The 20,530-nt window shown below is 36.0% G+C and overlaps 1 protein-coding gene across 38 annotated transcripts in view; it reads right to left on the bottom strand.

Annotated features, from left to right (window-relative positions):
• cdk5rap2 (CDK5 regulatory subunit associated protein 2) overlaps positions 1 to 20,530 on the bottom strand; it is a 635,428-nt gene that overhangs the window by 586,440 nt on the left and 28,458 nt on the right. For all 38 annotated transcript variants that reach the window (XR_015519480.1, NM_001430821.1, XM_087299278.1 and 35 more), the window contains 17 exon segments: positions 19,209 to 19,319; positions 17,458 to 17,595; positions 17,189 to 17,368; positions 16,086 to 16,280; positions 15,299 to 15,490; positions 14,078 to 14,210; positions 13,395 to 13,534; positions 13,204 to 13,320; positions 10,718 to 10,864; positions 10,034 to 10,146; positions 9,812 to 9,951; positions 6,404 to 6,535; positions 6,214 to 6,323; positions 4,418 to 4,555; positions 2,940 to 3,005; positions 624 to 805; positions 115 to 541 (listed from right to left, as the gene is read on the bottom strand). Coding sequence is in view for 37 of the 38 variants with exons in the window: in NM_001430821.1 (NP_001417750.1) it covers positions 115 to 541; positions 624 to 805; positions 2,940 to 3,005; positions 4,418 to 4,555; positions 6,214 to 6,323; positions 6,404 to 6,535; positions 9,812 to 9,951; positions 10,034 to 10,146; positions 10,718 to 10,864; positions 13,204 to 13,320; positions 13,395 to 13,534; positions 14,078 to 14,210; positions 15,299 to 15,490; positions 16,086 to 16,280; positions 17,189 to 17,368; positions 17,458 to 17,595; positions 19,209 to 19,319 (2,661 nt within the window). In the remaining variant the exon portion in view is untranslated.

Genomic DNA, 20,530 nt, shown 5'->3' on the forward strand with positions numbered 1-20,530 from the left:
GTGTAGGCCTTTGTAAAGTTCACATTTGGTCTGAAACCAACAACCTTTTATTTTTCAAACCATAATGCCACACCCACACCCAGAACAAGTGGAAGTTTAATGAGTGATACTCACAGCGTGTCTGGCCATGTTCTGCTTCTGACTCTTGCTGGGTTTGGTACTTCGAACATGTCTTCTTCTCTCATCCTTATCCTCCATCTCTGTCCCTTCCCTTTGTTTTTTCTCTAGGGTACTGGCATGTCTCTGTGATTCTTCATGTTGTGTCTGCAGTTGTTCCACGTTGCCTGCCATGCTGACCATTACCTTGGTGTCAAGTTGAGTTACGCCATCTGAGTTACGTTCCAGCTGCTCTTTTAGGAATCGTATAATCTTCCGGTGACTTCTGGCTTCAGAGCGAAGCACCTTCACTGTGTGGTGCAAGTCTCCATGGCTATCGCTTTCTCCAGAACTTTCTGCACTTTCTTTAGACTCTGTGGCGTTTTCCTCCTTCAGAAGTCCACGGAGTTCAGACGCTTCTGAGCGCAGTTTGGCCACTTGTTCTCTACAGATTTCAGCAATTTATATGGTCATTTATAAAATCAAAACTATAAAAATCACAATACAAATAACTAATAATCTTATACCTGAGTTGAGAGACTGATTCCGCCCCACAATCTGAAAGCAGGGATTTGAGTTCTGCCTTTTCAGATTCATCACCAGGGAATTTGGATGTGGGTTGTACTGCACTTAGCTCTTTCTGCATATGCGATGGCTGATTCATTTTAACCCTATCCTTTGGAGAATGATTTCCATCCTCACATCTCTCCTTAGGGATCAACAACAGATGGGACAACAGTAAATATAAAAAAAAAAACACAGAGCTTTCTATACACAAAGCAGAAACTAGCGCTAGGCATGATGTTGTTGTTGTTGATTTGTTGTCAAATACTATTTTATTATTTTTAGGGCAACAGAATATCTAGCAGCAAACATCCTATCCGCTTGATAAGTGTGACGTCACGCGGAGCGGCTTCCCGGTCCAAGCGCTCTATTCAACTGAATGGGGAGACTCATGAAATGCTAATAATAAACGTTTACAAAGCGATTTAATACTTTCGAAAGTCACGATTGCAATATATATGTCCATGCCTAATATCCGATGGCCAGAAAGTGATTCATTGTTTTATAAATTGTTAAAATTTTGGTATTTTTTATGCAGCAAGCCCAGAGATTGTTGTATACACTTTGACTTAATGTAAAATTAACTTTAATGTGTGATAGGAATAAAACGGGATCATAAACGAATGATTTCTCTACTTAAATGAATGGCGGCTTGGACCCGGAAACAGTATACATAAGTCACAAACACGTCACCACTTAACAAGCGGATAGACCAACTATAGACAAACCAAGCAGCCTTAAGCCTAATTTACACTTCTGCATCGAGTGATCGCAGCACCCCACAGTACATAACTTTCATGTGCATATTTATTCCTGCGTTCTATACGTGTTGCTTAGTAAAAACACACCTGAAACATTAGCAGGCAGTGGGGTCTCTATGTTCCCCTGTGTTGAGTTTCTTTGCAGGTGTTTTGAGTGTACACCGGAAATGAGGTGTATGAAAGTAGCTCAAACTCACCCATTCAAGAAAGAGTCAAGAATCTGAGAGCGTGCAACATCTTTAAATTTTAAGTAAAGCACAATACAAAATGAACCATTTGAGGTTCCTCCACTGAATTCAACACATCTTAACACTTACACCAAAGAGTTTTTCTTTTTTAGCCCACATTCATCACTGCTACCAAGCTGACCAATCATAGTTCTTGCGCTATGCAAGTCACATTTTTTTTAGAGGTGCGCATCAGGGTATGACAAAGTGTATGGGACTGTGCAAAAGCACTGCTGGATCTACCACCCGCACTCGACACTAAAGTATGAATTGGCCTTTAGTGGATGGTTTTTTTTTTGGCCATCACTGAGTCTATTTACCAATACAAGTGTGTAAATATACACGGCCACTTTATTAGGTACACCTGTCCAACCGCACGTTAACACAAATTTCTAATCAGCCAATCGCATGGCAGCAACTCAATGGATTTAGGCATGTAGACATGGTCAAGACGATCAGCTGCAGTTCAAACAGAGCATCAGAATTGGGAAGAAAGGTGACTTAAGTGACTTTGAACGTGGCATGCTTGTTGGTCAAAGACGGGCTGGTCTGAGCTGATTAAAAGGCAACAGTAACTCAAATAACCACTCGATACAACCGAGGTCTGCAGAAGAGCATCTCTGAATGCACAACACGTCTACACCAGCAGAAGACCACACCGAGTGCCGCTCCTGACAGCTAAGAACAGGAAACTGAGGCTACGATTCACACAGGATCACCAAAATTGGACAATAGAAGATTGGAAAAATGTTGCATGGTTTGTTGAGTCTCAATTTCTGCTGCAACATTCGGATGGTAGGATGAGAATTTGGTATTAACAACATGAAAGCGCGGATCCATCCTGCCTTGTATCAATGGTTCAGGCTGCTAGTGGTGGTGTAATGGTGTGGGGAATATTTTCTTGGCACACTTTGGACCCTAGTAAGGTGTACCTAATAAAGTAGCCGGTAAGTGTATATTTAATCAGTTTTTATATTAATTTCAGTATTATTATTGAATAATCTGCATATGATTTATGTACAATACAGTTTGTAAAGTAAGAATATCTTTTAATAAAGTAATAAAGTTTTTTATTAGATATATTAAATGAGAGATTTGCTTTGTTTACCAAGAAAATGGGTCTCATTGGATTTGCATTGTAAATCGTGAAAGTTTTTAGTTATTATACGCTCAAAATCATTCCACAGAAACCTGCAGATTTATAATCAATTCAGCGCTGTAATAGCAAAAAATGCAGGAAGACTGTGTGACCTACAAAACTGACCGTTCTATTAACATAAACTTGTCTTACCTTTACGTTTGAAGCCATTAGCGACGCGCCTTCTTCAGAAGTAGGTTTCTGCTGTCTCTGTGGCTGCTACAGTAATGGGATGTTTGGTGACACATGACTTAACACAAAATGCCATAATGGAACAGAATACACAGAAAGTACACTATAACGGTAGGATGGGGCGGCTGCAGGTGATCATGGGTAAGAAAATAAGTCAGAAAGACAGAGAGAGGAGATAACAGGGGTTAGCGAGGATGGAAGAGAGAGATAAAGAGAAATAGAGGGAGAAAAAGAAAAACACAGACACATGCGCAAACACTCATTCAGCAGACAAACGTGTTACAGAAACAACTGTAACCTACAGCTAAAGTTAGTATAATATAAACTCAACTACAGGGATAGAGTCAATCATAAAAGAAACATGAATGCACAGAGTTGGAAGGTTTGAGGTTAAAGGTCAAGAGGTTAAAAGGAAGGAAGACATTGGTAAGGTTGCTGATTTTTGTGAGAATCTTGGGTCTGTGCAGGTTCCAGTAGGTCTTCTACAGTATTTGTGATGATTGGGATGCAGTTCAACAGATGATTCATCAGAAAAATCTACCTTCTGCCAATTTTCCAAATGATCAACTAGAAGTCGAGTCAAGTCAAGTGATTTGCTGCTCTTACAACTGGGATTGATGAAAAGACTTCTGTCAGATCCTGTATTTAGATCGAGTATTGGTATTGTTGCACTTGTAAAAATGTAAAAGCTGAAGTGCTTATTTTATTTAAAAATGATCCTGAATTTTAGTTTCTATATTTAGTTTCATTTTTCTAAATTATTCATATATATATATATATATATATATATATATATATATATATATATATATATATATATATATAAAAAAATTTTTACTGCAAATTTTTTTTTTCAATTTATGGTGTTTGATTTGTGGCTGAACTTGTTTCAATAAAGTACACTAAATAATATTACTGCTGAGTGTCTCATAATAAAAATGTCAGATAATAAAAATACTCCAGTTCACTGTATGTATTTGTTCATATGTTATAAAAGGATAAGTCTGAAGCACACTGTAATTTTTTTGCCAGTTAATATAGGCCTAATAATATACACAACTCTTTCTAAAGATAGACACTCAGGTATCCGTTCAGTACTCTGCATAGGCAGATGCACTGAGCCCAGGTATTTGGAATCAGTATTGGGTAAAGTAAAAGTGTATTAGAACATTCCTAGGAATTTCACATTTTTTATCATCCAAATAACAGGTAGCAGCGAAGTGTTTGACCAATAAAAAAGAAAGCTGATTGGCCAGAACACACTAGGCTTTTTGGAAAAGCAGGTTATAAACAGACAGAAACTAAATCTGAGCATTTTAGAAAGAGTGTGAAAAGAGCTGCAGCAACAGTGTTTAGTAAAGACAAGTAATGTGTTTTTTGGAAAATTTATTATCCTAATGGAATCTAAAACATGCTCCTGAACTTGTAAACTGTAATACCTTGGTAGGAGTTGAGAGGTCGATAAGATCTGGTTCTTTCTGAGAGTGAGAGCCTATTGGAGCATTTCCCACAGTGTCTTTCTCCAACAGAACCAGCTTCTTCTGTAATTCAGCATTTACTGCCTCAAGCTCTAAAACCTGAAAATTAGGTTAAAATGCAGTTTAAATTAATAGTAAAAATTTTCTAAAAAATTAACATTTATTTACCGTTTACTAATCTTCGAGTGGTTAAAAACCTTTGAGTTTTTTTCTTCACTAAAGAAAATATTTTGAAGAAACCCATAATCCATAGTAGGGCTGGGCGATTTGGCAAAAAAAAAAAATCTAGGTTTTTTATAAAGTTTGACCGATTCACGATTTCGATTATTTTTTTTTTATTGTGTTACTAGTCTTCTGAAAACATTACAACTACATGACTGAAGTAACACTCTCTTTAAAAGTAGCTTGAAAAACCATCTGGTTAAGGAACATTGTATTTTTAATGGCCATGCCATACATAAATCGGTCAAGGTGTAAATAAATGTAAAACAAATTCACGAGTTAAATAGCGTTGCTAAAGATTTGAATAAGAAATATTTGTGTAAATATTGCAGTTGCAGGAATTCAGAGGTATTTTTTGCAAGTTTTGCTGAGTCTAGGAAAGATTGGCTGTCAGCTGGGCTTCGACTTTGTCTTCTTCTGATTGCATGACAGGTTGTAAAGCTGCTGCCTTTTTCTTAAAAAGATACATTGGAAGAAAAGGACTGAACATGGAAACTGTAAAGCCTAATTTAACCCAATGAGTGAAGTTGTGGATGTATAGCAGGAGCAAATAAAAGCACCAGATGTGTGTCTAATATAAAATAAAATATTAAATCTATTTGTCTTTTTTCCCCCTTTTAAATACCGATCATTTGATGCGCTTTGCTCCACTCTCTGTATTATGCTGCCTGTTCTGTCTGGTTTTCAACTAGGTCCGCTAAATGACGTCATGGGGGCGGTGACTTTCATTTTCACTGCTACAGACCCTCACCTCTGCTCGTGTTCTTTTACATGGCAGGCTTTTACGTCCTTCATACATGTTGAGATCGAGTTTATCGACTTGATAAGGGAATATGTCTTGACAATCCACACAGACGTGACTCAGACTAATGCAACAAGTAAAATCCTACATGACTTCACGCTTTAACAGGCAGTCAAGCAGGTCGCACACTAGAAGCGCAGCGACACGGCGCACACATGAGAGTTTAACCTATCACACACCAAACGCGCACATTCGCATGATGTTTAACATGAAACTAATCAGATGGCGCTCTGTGGCGCTGATGAAATATAAATTGCGTCGTGAATTGTGGCTGGGCGACGCCGGTGTGTGTATAGAAACCTGTTTAGAAATCTAAAATCCATGGGTGAGTGGTGCTGCGCGGCACGTCGCCGAGAAACGCTTCTGGTGTGCTTCCTGCTTCATACAGAGAGTGAACCAAAGCGCATTGGTGCCATTATAATGTATTAAATATATACATTTTTAAAAATCGCGATTTCTCGATTTAATATAAAATTAAAGTGTCGTCAAAACGTAAAGTCGAATTAATCGGAGGAAAAAGAAAAAAAAAAAAAAAAAAAATCGCCCAGCCCTAATTCATAGTAGTAACAAATACTATGCTTTCTTCAATATATCTTCTTTTGTGTTCAAGAGAAGAGAGAAACTCAAACAGGTTTGCAAGGGTGAGTAAATAATGTATTTTCAGTTTGGGTTGAACTTTCCCTTTAAATAAATACATTTTGCTTGATAAAGCTCTTAGTGATTAGGTACTCACCTTTAACCTGAGCTGATCTACAGTCATGTGCAGAAGCTCCTCCTCTGGCCCCTCCCCTACACAGATACTCATATAGGATGTCTGATCGCCAATCATGCTCAGTGTGTCCACTAAAATCATCAGATTAAATAGCTCTTATAAACAGCACTCTGAAATATCTCATTTATCTACAGTATTTAGATTTAAGTACCAGAATCGTTGGCCTGTCCAACACCACCTCCCCGATTCTGGATTTGTCCCAGTCGGGCTTGCAGAGAGACGTTCCAGCGCTGAGCCTCCTCCAGTGCATCACGCAGGGTCTGTAACTCTGAAGGGTTTGAACCTGCACACAACCGTATAGGCAGCGGGTTAGTACAACTGCAAACACATACTTTTACACTCTGTATATAAACAATTTTCACTGCATGCTGTATCTTAACATTTTAATATTTAAAGTCTGCAAGAACTGGAAGTTGTTGAGACTTTTATTTCAGTATGCTGATGTACGACCCCTGATAAATCAGGGTTAGTCCCTGGGTTAGATGGGAAATGAATGCATTATTGAATAAATGAATGAATGTTGATGTACTTCTAACTGAAACTGAATATTCATTAGGGGCAGGGCTTTATTTTTTCAGATCATTCCCTTGTAGCAAACTTATAGTCAGAAAGGCGTGGTTAAAACAAAATCGTGTCAGAAGCCACCAAATGACAACATCAGAAAGGAGGGCCACTCCAAAAGCGGAAGCAAATGGTCAGACTTTGATTAAAGATTACCAGAACAAAACATTTTTTTTCAGTGGATTACAATCAGAATGAATAAGAATAACAATGTGTTAATAAACATTGCAAATTTAGATTTCACACGGTCTTTATAAGGAAAAACTAAACAAGAACTTAGAAGATAAAGAGAAGGATAATGAGGATCTGATGATAATCTTATATGTGCCTGTCATAGTTTTGACATTCTTAGTTAGATTGTGCAGAGCTGTATAAAACAAAAATGCATAGAATAAGGCATGTGCTTTACAAATTAATATTTAATTAATGCACAATAATACTATGTGTATTAAAACTAAAAGAGTAATAGCATGATATAGCTGGGAGTGAAGTTAATCAGGTGCTTTTTTTCTGTTTTGTAAGATGACAAAAGTACAAAATAATTAACTGGAAGAAATTCAAGATCTGGCAGGGGGAGTAAAAGGGGAATAAAATGACTAAATAAAGATTGGTAAAACTTTATTTTCATGGTCCATTTGAGTATTAGTGGACTGTCTGCTTAATATCTATTGATATTGCTCCTTCAACACACATCTAATGGACTATAAGAAACTTTGCAAGTACATGTCAACTTACACTAACCCCAACCCTAACAGTCTACTTATAATCTAATATAATTCAATGAGAATTAGTTAGCATGTAGATGCAATGCAACTAAACCCAACGGACCATCAAAATAAAGTGTGACCTAAAGATGTTGCTTGTTTTTCAAACAAAAACATGAAACACTAAAAACGAAAGAAAAAAAAATCAGAAATCATATTCAGATTTAATAAAAACATATATTACAATTTTTTTTACTAATTACATTTTACTTTATTTAGAAAACAAAAAATAAATATTAGATGGAAAACAAATTAGAAATGTTGGCTTTGCAACTACCTGAAATATTTAAATCTTAATCTTATACAGATTAAAACGTCAGTGTGTCCGTGTGCGTGTGTGTGTGCAGGGTTTCTTCAAGTCAAATTTAAGACTTTTTAAGACCCTTTGAAGACCATTATGAATGAAATGTTAGACTTATACAGAGCTAAACATTAAGGATTTTTTCTAATGGGACAGCCAGTTCTGTAAATAGCTTTTGTATTAATGGAAGATCATGTAAATGATCTTGGATGTGTTTTAGATTTCTTTTCCTGATTAGGGAGTTTATTTGCAGAACTTTCAGTAAAAATATCAGTAATAATGTCAAACAGCTGTTGCGAACAGTATCTCTCTAAAATAAAAAATTAAAAACTTATATATATATATGTGTGTGTGTGTGTGTTTTGAGAAGGATTTATGGTGATTGAGAAGGATTATTGTCAGCTCGATTGGGTAGCTTTACATGAACAGGAAAACTCAGAGCGGTTTAAAATTATTTAAGACAACAACCCAATATTTTAGTAAATGTAAGATTTTAAGGCCTAAAATTTTGTTTTTGAAATTTAAGACATTTTAAAACCATGCAAATACCCTGGTGTGTATACATACTTATAATATATATATATATATATATATATATATATATATATATATATATATATATATATATATATATATATATATATATATATACACACACACACACACATACACATATACATACATTCACGCACGCACGCGCACACAGAGCTCAGCATAAATCTCAGATCTTTCTTTTAAAATAACATTTTCTACAGTAATATTTTGGTGTACATATTAGACATTAGATTAATCCGTACCAAAACCAAAACTGCAACTGATCTAATAAAAAACGTAATATCACAGTACATTAGTGCACCCAAATTAACGTTGGAGGAAAATATTAAATAACATTTATATGAAGCAGAAAAATAAAAAAACAAATAAAAATATAAAAATTTGTTGAAATTTTGTAGTTTAAAAAATTGCAATAACTATTTGAATTTAAATGTACTATTTTTATATTCCTAAAGATATTTGGAGACCAAAGTCTTACTTTTCCGGCTATAACAGAGTAATAAAACTGTTGATTATATGCACCAAAATATATTGGCTATATTCAACATTCTAGGACAAGAAAATATAAATTTTTGAAAATGGGGTGTACAAATTTATGCTGAGCACTGTATATGAACCCTGCAGGAAGACACAGTTGTGTATGCAGTTGTGTATTTATCAAATCTTATGACGGGTAAAGAGGACACTGCCATGGCAAGTCTCCCACAAAGCAGATGGACACAAGAGGATTATGGGTAAATGGAGACAAAGCAAGGACAGAATTATGTGTATTTTCAGTATTCAGTGTGATTAGATACTGTCACGGTATGACCAGTGATCTTTAATATAAACAAAGAACTTAGTATATACAGTATGAGAGTATACGAGAGTGATGTGAGGGTTGAAAATGATGATAGATAGAAAAAGTTCTTAGTTGTAAGTTTACACAGACAGACAGACATGAAGATGTAGGTGTGCACAGGGAGGATGGGCTAAATTCATTAGTGTTGATGAGCCACACAGACATTGAAAACACTTTATTAGAAAGATATTAATCTATGAATAGATGATCATATCAAAGATGAATGGATGAACAGACAGATAAAAGGAGATGGACGAGAATGTCAGAACATGCATAGCAAAAGAAGACAGAACAAACAAGCATACAAGAAGAAAGAGAAATGCATATTATTTAAAAACAGGAGATGAACAATGAGAATGATGTCAAATCTACACGTGCTTATATTCTGTCAGACACAGCTAAAAAGAAGAAGAACCAAGCGAAAAGCCTAATGACCACGACAAAAAAACTTGCAGGCAGGACAAACGCAACGATTTCGACTCCCTGTTCAAAGCGTGAGATCTGATTGGCTGTCTGCGCTCTCTGTCAGTACCACACCTTCTCTCTGTTTGGTTCTGTGGATCTCTGTCTGCAGCTGATCTCTGAGCTCGGAGTTCATCTGGACGCCGCTCTCTAGCTGCTGTCTGAGGAGAGCCACGGCTGTGAGCTCTAACTGCAGCGCCTGCAGCCTCTCCACGCTGAAACAAGACGATCAAATGCGTCTTTATATTGCACGTACATTCAATAGAAGTGATTCAACCGTTCAGGTGTTGCACTCACCTGTCGCGCTCTTTCACAGCTCTGATAAGGTCGGAGTATAGATGTTGCTCAGCCCTCAGGGCTCGGTTTAACTCCGCCTGCTCACTCCGCAGATCAGATAGAGATGCTACATCCTACAAAATGAGAAGGAAATGAGCGTTGGAGATTTTAATGTGTATTAGCGTAAAGGAGATCCCTTTTGTCAAGATGTAAGATAAGTCTCTGGTGTCCCTAGAACGTGCAAGGAAAAGTTTCAGCTCAAAATACCACACAAATAATGTTTTATAACTGCCCCTTTTAGGCTTTGATCCTAATTTGGTGACTGTCGCTTTAAATTCAAATGAGATTGTGCTCTTTTTAAAAGAGGGTGGAGCTATAAATGCTTGCGTGTCAGCATAGTGGCAGATTCAAAAATCAAGACTAACGTCTTATGCTAATGAGGGAGAGATAGTCACTAATGGGCGGGGCTTTCTGCCACTGATGACACGTACAAAGGGAGAATGTCAATCAAAGAGTTTCTGCAGACTGTTTAAATGAAGTGCGATTATAAAACACAGAATTAATTAGTTTTTACAATAAGAGGCTGGCTATATTCACACACTATTGCCACACAACTGTGTTTAAACCCTTTTTAAAAGTGATTTTTGCATAATAGGTCCCCTTTAAGGAGTGCATGCATGAAAAGCTTTTAGTATGTGCATGTACCAGTTGCTGGCGATCTCCTCCGATGATGGTTGTTTCTCTCTGAGGTAGAGAGGAGGGGCTGTATTCACTCTCTCCGAGCTGTGAGGCTTGATCGCGGGTTAGAGGAACTCGACTGTCGCCTCTTTGAGACAAACGGTGGTGAAGTTCCTGCAGAAAATCACTTACTAAATCACTCATCTTCACTTCAGAGCTTTTCTAATCATCATATTTCTCATTATCATGTTTATTTAATGCTATATTTACATTTACATTTAGTCATTTAGCAGACGCTTTTATCCGAAGCGACTTAAAAATGAGGACAAGGAAGCAACTTACACAACTATAAGAGCAACAATGAATAAGTGCTATATATCATCAACAACAGCTATTTTCATGGCAAAAACATTAACCCTGACTGTCCCTCTACCAAACGGTTGACCATGTTTTTACTGCTTTAAATAATGACTGTTAAAGTCTTTTAAAGAATGACTGCTTCAAATAATCGTTTACACACACAGCATTGTGTGTTTTTTTTTTAATTAATTAATTAATTAATTAATAAAAAAAAAACAATTCAAACAAACATAATCCTGTTGCACAACTTCGTTTGATTTTTGTTTTATAGTAAAAAAATAAGAAAGCATGTTAAATGATAATCTGAAATATTTTATGGCATACTTCAAAAAATAAACATTCATATTTTAAGATTTTTCATAGTATATGTATTAATTCTGGTACTTTTACCATAAACCAACATATGGACCACTTGGTGTAAGGTACTATTTTAGAAATTATGGGATGTGTTGGGAAAAAAATGCATTGAGTGTGTTAACTAGTCACATTAGGAGTTAAGACATGCAATCCAAACATGTTTTTCTTAGTTGGGGTAGTTGAAGAGTTAATTAATATACACATTTAAAAACAACAAACAAATTAACACGTAAATTTGATAAGATTCATTCATTTTTTCCCCTTCAGCTTAGTCCCTTATTAGCAGAATGAACCGCCAACTTATCCAGCATGTGTTTTACTCAGCGGATGCCCTTCCAGCTGCAACCCAGTAATGGGAAGCACCCATACATTCACAAAAATGCACTCGTACACTACGGCCAATTTAGTTTACCCAATTCCCCTATAGCTCATGTGTTTGGACTTGTGGAATATACTGGAGCACCCAGAGGAAAATCCACGCCAACATAGGGAGAACATGCAAACTCCTCACAAAAATGCCAGCTGACCCAGTCGGGACTCGAACCAGCGACCTTTTTGCTGCGAGGCAACAATGCTAAGCCAGCGGATCTCACAGCATGAGAAAGGTTATTTCATTGTAATGATATCTTTCAGGATATAGTTTTTTTTATAAAGTTAAAGTTTTATATAGGGCTTTATATAATAAATAAGCTTGACTATTAAAGAACAGGACTTTATCATTTTTTGTGTTTAATTTTAACCTTATATATAGTAAAAAAAAAAAAAACTATTAATTTAGAGGAAAAACAAACTCCTTATTTATTTAGTCACATCAGCAACTTACAGGTATTTTATGGCAAGATAAATACACATAAAAACATTAAATGATAAGACCAACTTCATATTTAATAAGAGATGATACACAAACAAATATATAAAACTAGAAATAAATAAATAAAATTGACAACTGTGTATTATAAGTTTAATATGATTCGCTTTAATACTTGACCTAAAATTTGTTCTTGTGATACCTTTTAAAAACATCCATCAAATAATTCCACTCTATGTCACATGTTTATCATTATAAACATTTATGAAATAAAAGACTTGGCACCTGGCACCTTAATAGCATCATAAGTGTTATGCAATAGAACATGATTCATAAATATGAATAATAATATAATATAAATATTCACGTACCTAATAGTTACGGCCACTAAATATTAAGTGATGAAACCCAATTTTCTTTAGTACCAAATCTATTTAGCGACACATTTAATCAATTTAAAGGGATACTTCACCAAAAAAATGTAAGTTTACTCACTATTTACTCACTCTCAAGTGGTTTCAAACCTGTATAAGCTTCTTTTTTCTGTTAAACACAAAAGGAGATATTTTGAAGAAAGCTGAAAACCGGTAACCATTGACATCCACAGGAAAAACAAATACTATGGAAGTCAATGTTTTTTTGGTGTTTAAGAGAAAAAACTCAAATGGGGTTTAAACAAATAAAAATGAAAATTCTGTGAGGATTTTCTTATTATTTAGGTCAGTGGTGTCCACACTCGGTCCTGGAGGGCCAATGTCCTGGAGAGTTCAGCTCCAACCCTAATCAAACATACCTGATCAAGCTCTTACTAGGTATACTAGAAACTTCCAGGCAGGTGTGTTGAAGCAAGTTGGAGCTAAAGTCAGCTGTTCACTGGCTCTCCAGGACCGACTTTGGACAGCCCTGCTTTAGGTGAACTATCCCTTATAAATCATCAATTTTTCAACTTAAAGGTACATGCACATGTATGTGTGTGTTTTATACTTACAGTAATGATTTCTTCTTTAGTATTGAGCGTTGATGTTAGAGACTCAATATTTGCTGTTTGTCCCTCTAAACGTGCCTCCAGTTCTGAAAGCGATGACTGAAGCTCTGCAAGAGAAATCTGTCCCAAACAGACCAAGTTACTCTAAAAGCTTTGCAAGTGAAGACACACAGATCCACGACTTCCTAAAATACCTTAAGCTGGTTTTCTCTCTTCAGTGCTGCGTTCAGAGCATCGGTTTTCTGTAAGAGCTCTCTCTTCAAAAGCACTGCTGATTTCTTAGTGACTGCAGCCACATCCAGCATTTCCTCACTGTTTCGCCTGCTCAGCTCAGCTACACACACAAAAATGAAAGCATTTCCTTCAATAAGGTTTGCATGAAACATTGCTGGTTATATAATGTCCACATGAACCAGAAGCAGCGATTGTTTTAGTTTTTTTGTCATATTGTGAGACAGTTCCTAGAGAAATGGAATATTAAATGAGCAAACAGTGGGAGTGGCTTGTTTTCTCTACTGCAAGCTGATTGGATGTAGTAAAGTTGGCATTTCATTCAGAAAGATGGGGAAAAGGGTTTTTGGAGAGTTATTACAGCCTAACAGACTCCTCCTCCTCACCATTTCTGTTTGTTGTCAAAAGTGACAGCTGGAGGGGCGTGGTTAAATATGTTAGCCACGCCCAATATCTCAGACAGAAGTGCATTTTCAGACTTCAATTAAGGGCAAACTATTTTTTCTTTTTTAATGACATGCACTGATAAGTTGTTCACCACAAAACTAGCAATGTGAGCTAACAAAATCAACAAGGATAGTTTTGAATTAATTTGTACTTTAAATACAATCTCACTGGTTTTGTGACGTGTATGCTAAATCCTCACCTTCTCTCTCCTCGAGTTTCTCCTGAAGGAGCTCGATGGTCTGCCTGAGCTCTAGCACCTGAGGGGGCGGAGCTTCACCGCTCTTCATTTCAAACAGGATACGATCTTTCTCCTGTCCACGTTCTAGCAGCTTCTACAAAACCGATGGCGGAAACACTTGTTATTTACCATGCAGTTCTTCTCATGTAAGTACACTAGAGCAAAGTATGCTTTCATTTGAAGTCAGAAATTAGACAGAGCAGATGCAGTGTGTGGAGATCAGATGCATTTACACTGGATCGTTCACGTGAGCCAAATCCAATTTTTGTTCTCCCATGTGGCACAGATCGGATATGACCCACATAACATGTACGAATTATAGATTGCAATTTACTCAGATCAGATTCAGGCCTCCATCATATGTGTAAATTTATCCAAATTGTACAGTGGAATAAACCGCCAAATATTCTAGCAGATATTTTATGTAACGGTTGCCCTTTCAGCCACAACCCAGTACTGGGAAACACCCTCACATTCACACACACACAATCCCACACTACGGCCGATTTAGTTCATTTAATTCCCCTATAGCGCAAGTGTTTGGACTGTGGGGGAAACCAGAGCACCCGGAGGAAGCCCACGCCAACACGGGGGAGAACATGCAAACTCCACACAGAAACGCCAACTGACCCAGCCGGGATTTGAACCAGGGACCTTCGTGCTGTGAGGTGACAGTGCTGACCACTGCACGTGTCCCAAATCTTAAATGTCATATACAAGGACAAAAAAGCTTTCATATTGTCATATTGTAGCCCAATTTAATGCATTTAAGCATATATAAAAACTAATTTAAAACTATTCAATGCATCAAATGCATAAATCATGCCATGGGCATTACATTAAGATGCCTATAGACTGAAAAATATGGTCAAATGAGAACTTTTCTTTCATTCTGTCTTTCATTAACTATAACAAAACAACTTGTCAAAAAGATAATAATAGAATTAAACCCTGCGAACAGATTTAATGCAGGAATGCAGAAATAAAGCGATCTTATCATCACCCCTGTTAGTCAGCGTCAGCTCCTATTTTTTCCGGATCTTTGTATGTGCAGGATAAATGGGGACATCATATACAAGTCACTTTTAAAAGATGATGCAAGCGGTTCATCAAATAAGAATTGACCATCAAGATCTGCAGTGTAAATGCAGTGTTAAGTGTGAAGCCAGTAAAAAGTCTCACATTGATGAGGGCGTCTTTCTCTGACAGCATTGCCCGGAGTTCTGCGATCTCTAGATGACCGTCCTGCGTGGCTGCTGCATTCAGTCTCTGTGCGTTTCTGAGCTGCTGCTGCGTGTCTGATAATTGCTTACGAAGATCCAGCATTTCAGCTGAACGGTCACTAAGAGTGTGTGTGTGGCGCTCCATACTTTCCTACAAACACAAAAACACACATTTTAGAGTGACAAGAAAATTGTGCACATAAAGCATCAGCGAATGACTGCTTGTATATATCCGTTTTAATATATATTAGAAGACAACTCAAAGTGGATCAAAAACTTTCATTAAAGTTGTTTTGAATCTACTGAACAACACTCATTCTTATCTAAGGATAATTTTGAAAAACTTTTATGATCCACTTGTGGATAACGAAGACTTTAAAACAACCAAAACTAAAATGAAATAAAAAAAAATAAAAATAAATAAATAAATAAATAAATGAAAATACATTTTTAAAAATAAATAAAAACAATTATAAAATATTTTATTTACAGTAAAAAAAAGAACAACAATTATGTGTAATAAATAAACATTTAAATAAATTAACATATACAAAATGAAATAAAAAAACTATTGAACATAAATACAGTAGTCACCCTTTGAAGAGCATCAATAAAGTGTTTCAAAAGACAACTGTGATAAAAGGTTTTAAGCCACTTCAAATGTTGACTACTCGTATAATCTTATAATAAAAACAATAGTAATATCTCACTAATATGTCAAATAAAAGTAATACAACAAATAACACCTTTAATAGCTGATCTTTGCTGCGGATGGTGGCCAGCAGGTTTTCTACAGCGGTCTGGTTTTCAGTCACTAGCCTCTCTCGGTCCTTCACCGCCTCTGAAAGCATTGCCTCCGTGACCTTTAACCTCTGACTCATCTGCTCTGCGAGGTCACGTCCCTGGGACTCTGACTGGTTCAGAACCCTATTGGCCATTTCCTGTAATACAAGTTTGGAAAAATTAGGGATGTCATAGTGATATCAGCCAACAAGTGATATTTTTAACATCCATTATTTGTTTTCGGTCTAATAAAAAAAAATTAGGCAGATGTCTTTAAGATGATAATTGTCTATTATTTCCAATGGTTAAATCTGTTTTGCTCTTGCTTTTTTTTTACTGGTATTTTAATTTTGGTTAATATGCATGCTTTTTTTGTCGGGCAGATTTTAATTTATATAAAAGAAAGTTGGCCATAGAAAAGAACTGTGGAAAATAAACTTCAGAGATCTTTCTGAAATTAAGGTATAAGAATAAAACCTGTTGTTTACTGTATGGGTTTGCCTTTTGTTTTTGAAATCATGAAGCAAAATGAGAAAAAAAATATTTGTCTGCTAATAAATCGGCCTCCTGGCATGGTGGCTCAATGGTTAACACCATTGCCTCACAGCAAAAAGGTCATTGGTTTGAGTCCTGACTGAGCCATGTAGCATTTGTGTGTGGAGTTTGCATGTTCTCCCCGTGTTCGCATGAATTTCCTCTAGGTGCTCCGGTTTCCCCTAAAGGTTTTCCATACACGCTATAAGTGAATAGGGTAAACAAAATTGGCCATAGTGTATGAGTGTGTGTGAAAATGAGACAGTGTATGGGTGTTTCCCAGTACTGGGTTGCAGCTGGAAGGACATCCGCTGCATAAAACATATGCCGGAATAGTTGGCGGTTCATTCTGCGGTGGCAACCCTTGATAAATAAGGGACAAAGTGAAGGAAAATTAATGAATATCGGAATCCAAATCTATAGTTATCGGTATCAGTCGGTATCGGTGCATCTCTAGAAAAAATGCTTTAAATCCAACCACATTTTTACATGGAGCTGCACGAGAAACTACAGTGTGTGTGTATGTATATACCTCCATATCTTTGGTTTTGTTGTCCAGTGCTTGCTGTAAGTGTTGTATAATGGCATCTTTCTCTCTCAGAGCTCTCTGGAGGTTTTCTTCCGTCTCGTCTTTATTCCTCTGCAGATTTTTCAGAGAGTTCAACAGCTGCTGCAGCTCCAGATCTCTCTCCTTTATGACAGCATCAAAACTCTACACAAGCGCAGATCAAGAGAAATCATGAGCATCTAAATCAAAGAAATGATACTTTCACTAATCCACATATTCTCTTCATCATTTACATTAATGGTCTCCTCGTTGTGGGACAGCAGGTTGTTGAGACGTTCCACATCTCTTTCCTTCTCTCTCAAACTCAGCTGCAGCAAATGGATCTCATTTTCTTTTTCCTCCACAGCTGCAAACTTCTCATCCAAGGCTTTCTGCTCAAAGACCAGCAGAGCAAAATCAAAAAAGAAATCAAGAATAAAAAAAAATCAAGAAAGTTAAATTTATGATCAGTTCTCTCTTAAACAGGGCTCGCAATTCTTTAAAATTTCTGGCAGCCCTTGGGCAGGCACTCTTCAGTTTTTTTGGTAGCCCGAATATAAATTTAAGTAGCCCAAATAGAAAATATATTATTTTTTAAATAAAAAAGATATAATGGCATTTGTTAGAGGTTACATATTTATTTTAAATAACTCAAATTGTATTATTTAACGTTTTAAAGCTTTTATTTAATAATTTATTTATTAAAATAACCAAAAAAAAAAATTATGTTAAGTGAACATTGTTTCCGGTTATTTTTTTAACTATAAAAAAACATTCCAATAAATTACAGAGTAATATATATATATATATATATATATATATATATATATATATATATATATATGTATATTACTCTGTAATTTATTGGAATGTTTTTTTATAGTTAAAAAAAAAACACATACATTACATTACATTACATTACATTACATACATACATACATACATACACATATATATATATATATACATACACATATATATATATATATATATATATATATATATATATATATATATATATATATATATATAAACACAACTGAATGAATTTAGCCCTGAAGTAGAGAAGACATATTTCACCCAAACTGTAAAATTGTGTCATTATTTTTTCATCTTTCACTAATTTCAGACCTGTTTGTGTTTCTTTCTCTTTTAAACAAAAACTTGTTCTTCAAAATATCTTTACCTGCGTTTATCAGAAAGAATAAAAACTCAAACAAGTTTGAAACAAGTGCAGGGAGTAAATAGTGGGTTAATTTTCATTTTTGGGTAACTGCCCCTTTAACCACCCCTTTAGGTGCAAGTCAAAAAAAATGTAAACAGACATTCCTTTCACAGGCCGACTGCCAACTGTTTACTGATCCGGTGTAATTACCGCGGACAGTAGACAGATAAAATATCCTTATTAGCTTATAACATGTATTCTATCTTTAAGCACATGTATCTGTTCTGCAGACACATACTGCAGTTCTGTCCTCCAGCATGCGCTTTTCACAGAAACGCACGCATTCGCATAGTTTAAAAATGAAAGTTTTTTTGTAACAGCCTGAATGATTAAAGTATCTTGATCTTAATATTGAATAATTGCATAAAGATGTATATTTTTAATTTTGCATAGCTTAGACTGGCCTAACATGATGTGGCTTGTTTACAAACCCAAAGAAAGAAATTTCCTCATAAACTACAGTTCTGTAAAATTCTGAAATGAGAAATTCTTCTCATCCTTCACTTGTTCCAACTCTTTTTGAGTTTCTATCTTCTGTTGAGCACAAAAGAAGATGTTCAGAAGAAAGCTGGAGACCTGTAACCATTGACTTCCATGGTTTTTGTTTTTCCTACTATAGAAGTCGAAGGTTACAGGTCTCCAATATTCTTCAAAATATCTTCTTTTGTGTTTAACAGAATGAAGAAACTCAAAAAGGGTTTGAACTACTATAGGATGATAAACAGTGTGGAATTTTTGGGTGAACTATCCCTTTAATACAATAAAAGAAGAGCCACAAACCTCAAGTGCTTTTTCCTTCTCCTTCAGTCGTGCTCTCAGCTTAGCCAACATGGGATCCCCTTCCTCCTGGCTTCTGTTCTTCTCCAAATCTCTCACCATGTTCATATAGTCCTGAGAAAACAATTCAAATAGTCTTTATTTCTACACTGCTTTTTACAATGTAGATTGTGTCGTTGAAAAGCAAGTGTGTGTGTTTGCACTTGTGTAATTATATAATGACATGGGTATGACCAAGTTATACTCTATAAAAGAGACACTTCACCTAAAAACAAAAATTCTGTCATACTTGTTTCAAACCTTTATGGAGTTGACCTATATTTTAAAGAAAGCTAGAAACCTGCAACCGTTCATTCATTCATTCATTCATTTTCTTGTCGGCTTAGTCCCTTTATTAATCTGGGGTCGCCACAGTGGAATGAACCACCAACTTATTCAGCAAGTTTTTACGCAACGAATGCCCTTCCAGCCGCAACCCATCTCTGGCAGATGAGATGAGAACATTCACACATACACACACACACTCATACACTATGGACAATTTGGCCTACCCAATTCACCTGTACCGCATGTCTTTGCACTGTGGGGGAAACCGGAGTACCTGGAGGAAACCCACGCGAACGCAGGGAGAACATGCAAACTCCACACAGAAACACCAACTGAGCCGAGGATCGAACCAGCGACCTTCTTGCTGTGAGGCGAACATGCTACCCACTGCGCCGCCTTGCTACCATTCACTTCCATAGTTTTTTCAGCATTCTTCAAAATATCTTCTTTTGTATTCAATAGAAGAAACAAACCCAAAGATTTGCAGTGCTTCCCACAGGTTTGATATATACTTGCGGTGGTATGCGGTTACCCACGTCGCATAAATAGTAAACTATATGGGTAACACTTTGCAATAAGGTTTATTAGTTAATGCATTAACTAACTTAAACGAATCATGAACAACACGTACATCATTTATTAATGATAATTGAACATTTACTAATGCATTATTAACATCCAAGTCCATGCTTGTTAACTTTACTTAATGCACCATGAGTTAACATGAACTAACAATGAACTACTGTATTTTCATTAACTAACGTTAACTAGCATGAACAAATACAGTAGGAAATGTATTGTTCATTGTTTGTTCATGTTAGTAAATGCATTAATTAACATTAACTAATGAACCTTATTGTAAAGTGTGACCACTATATGCAACAAACAAAACATTATTTAATTTTTTACAATAATTTTATTCACTGTTTCTTTTTAAAGAGTTAAAAAAGACTGTAGAAATACACTTTCTCTTACTTTTATGCTATTCAGGAGCCATG

The sequence above is a fragment of the Danio rerio genome, chromosome 21, assembly GCF_052040795.2.
Source record: "Danio rerio strain M-AB ecotype USA chromosome 21, GRCz13ab, whole genome shotgun sequence".
In the NCBI taxonomy this organism is placed as follows: domain Eukaryota; kingdom Metazoa; phylum Chordata; class Actinopteri; order Cypriniformes; family Danionidae; genus Danio; species Danio rerio.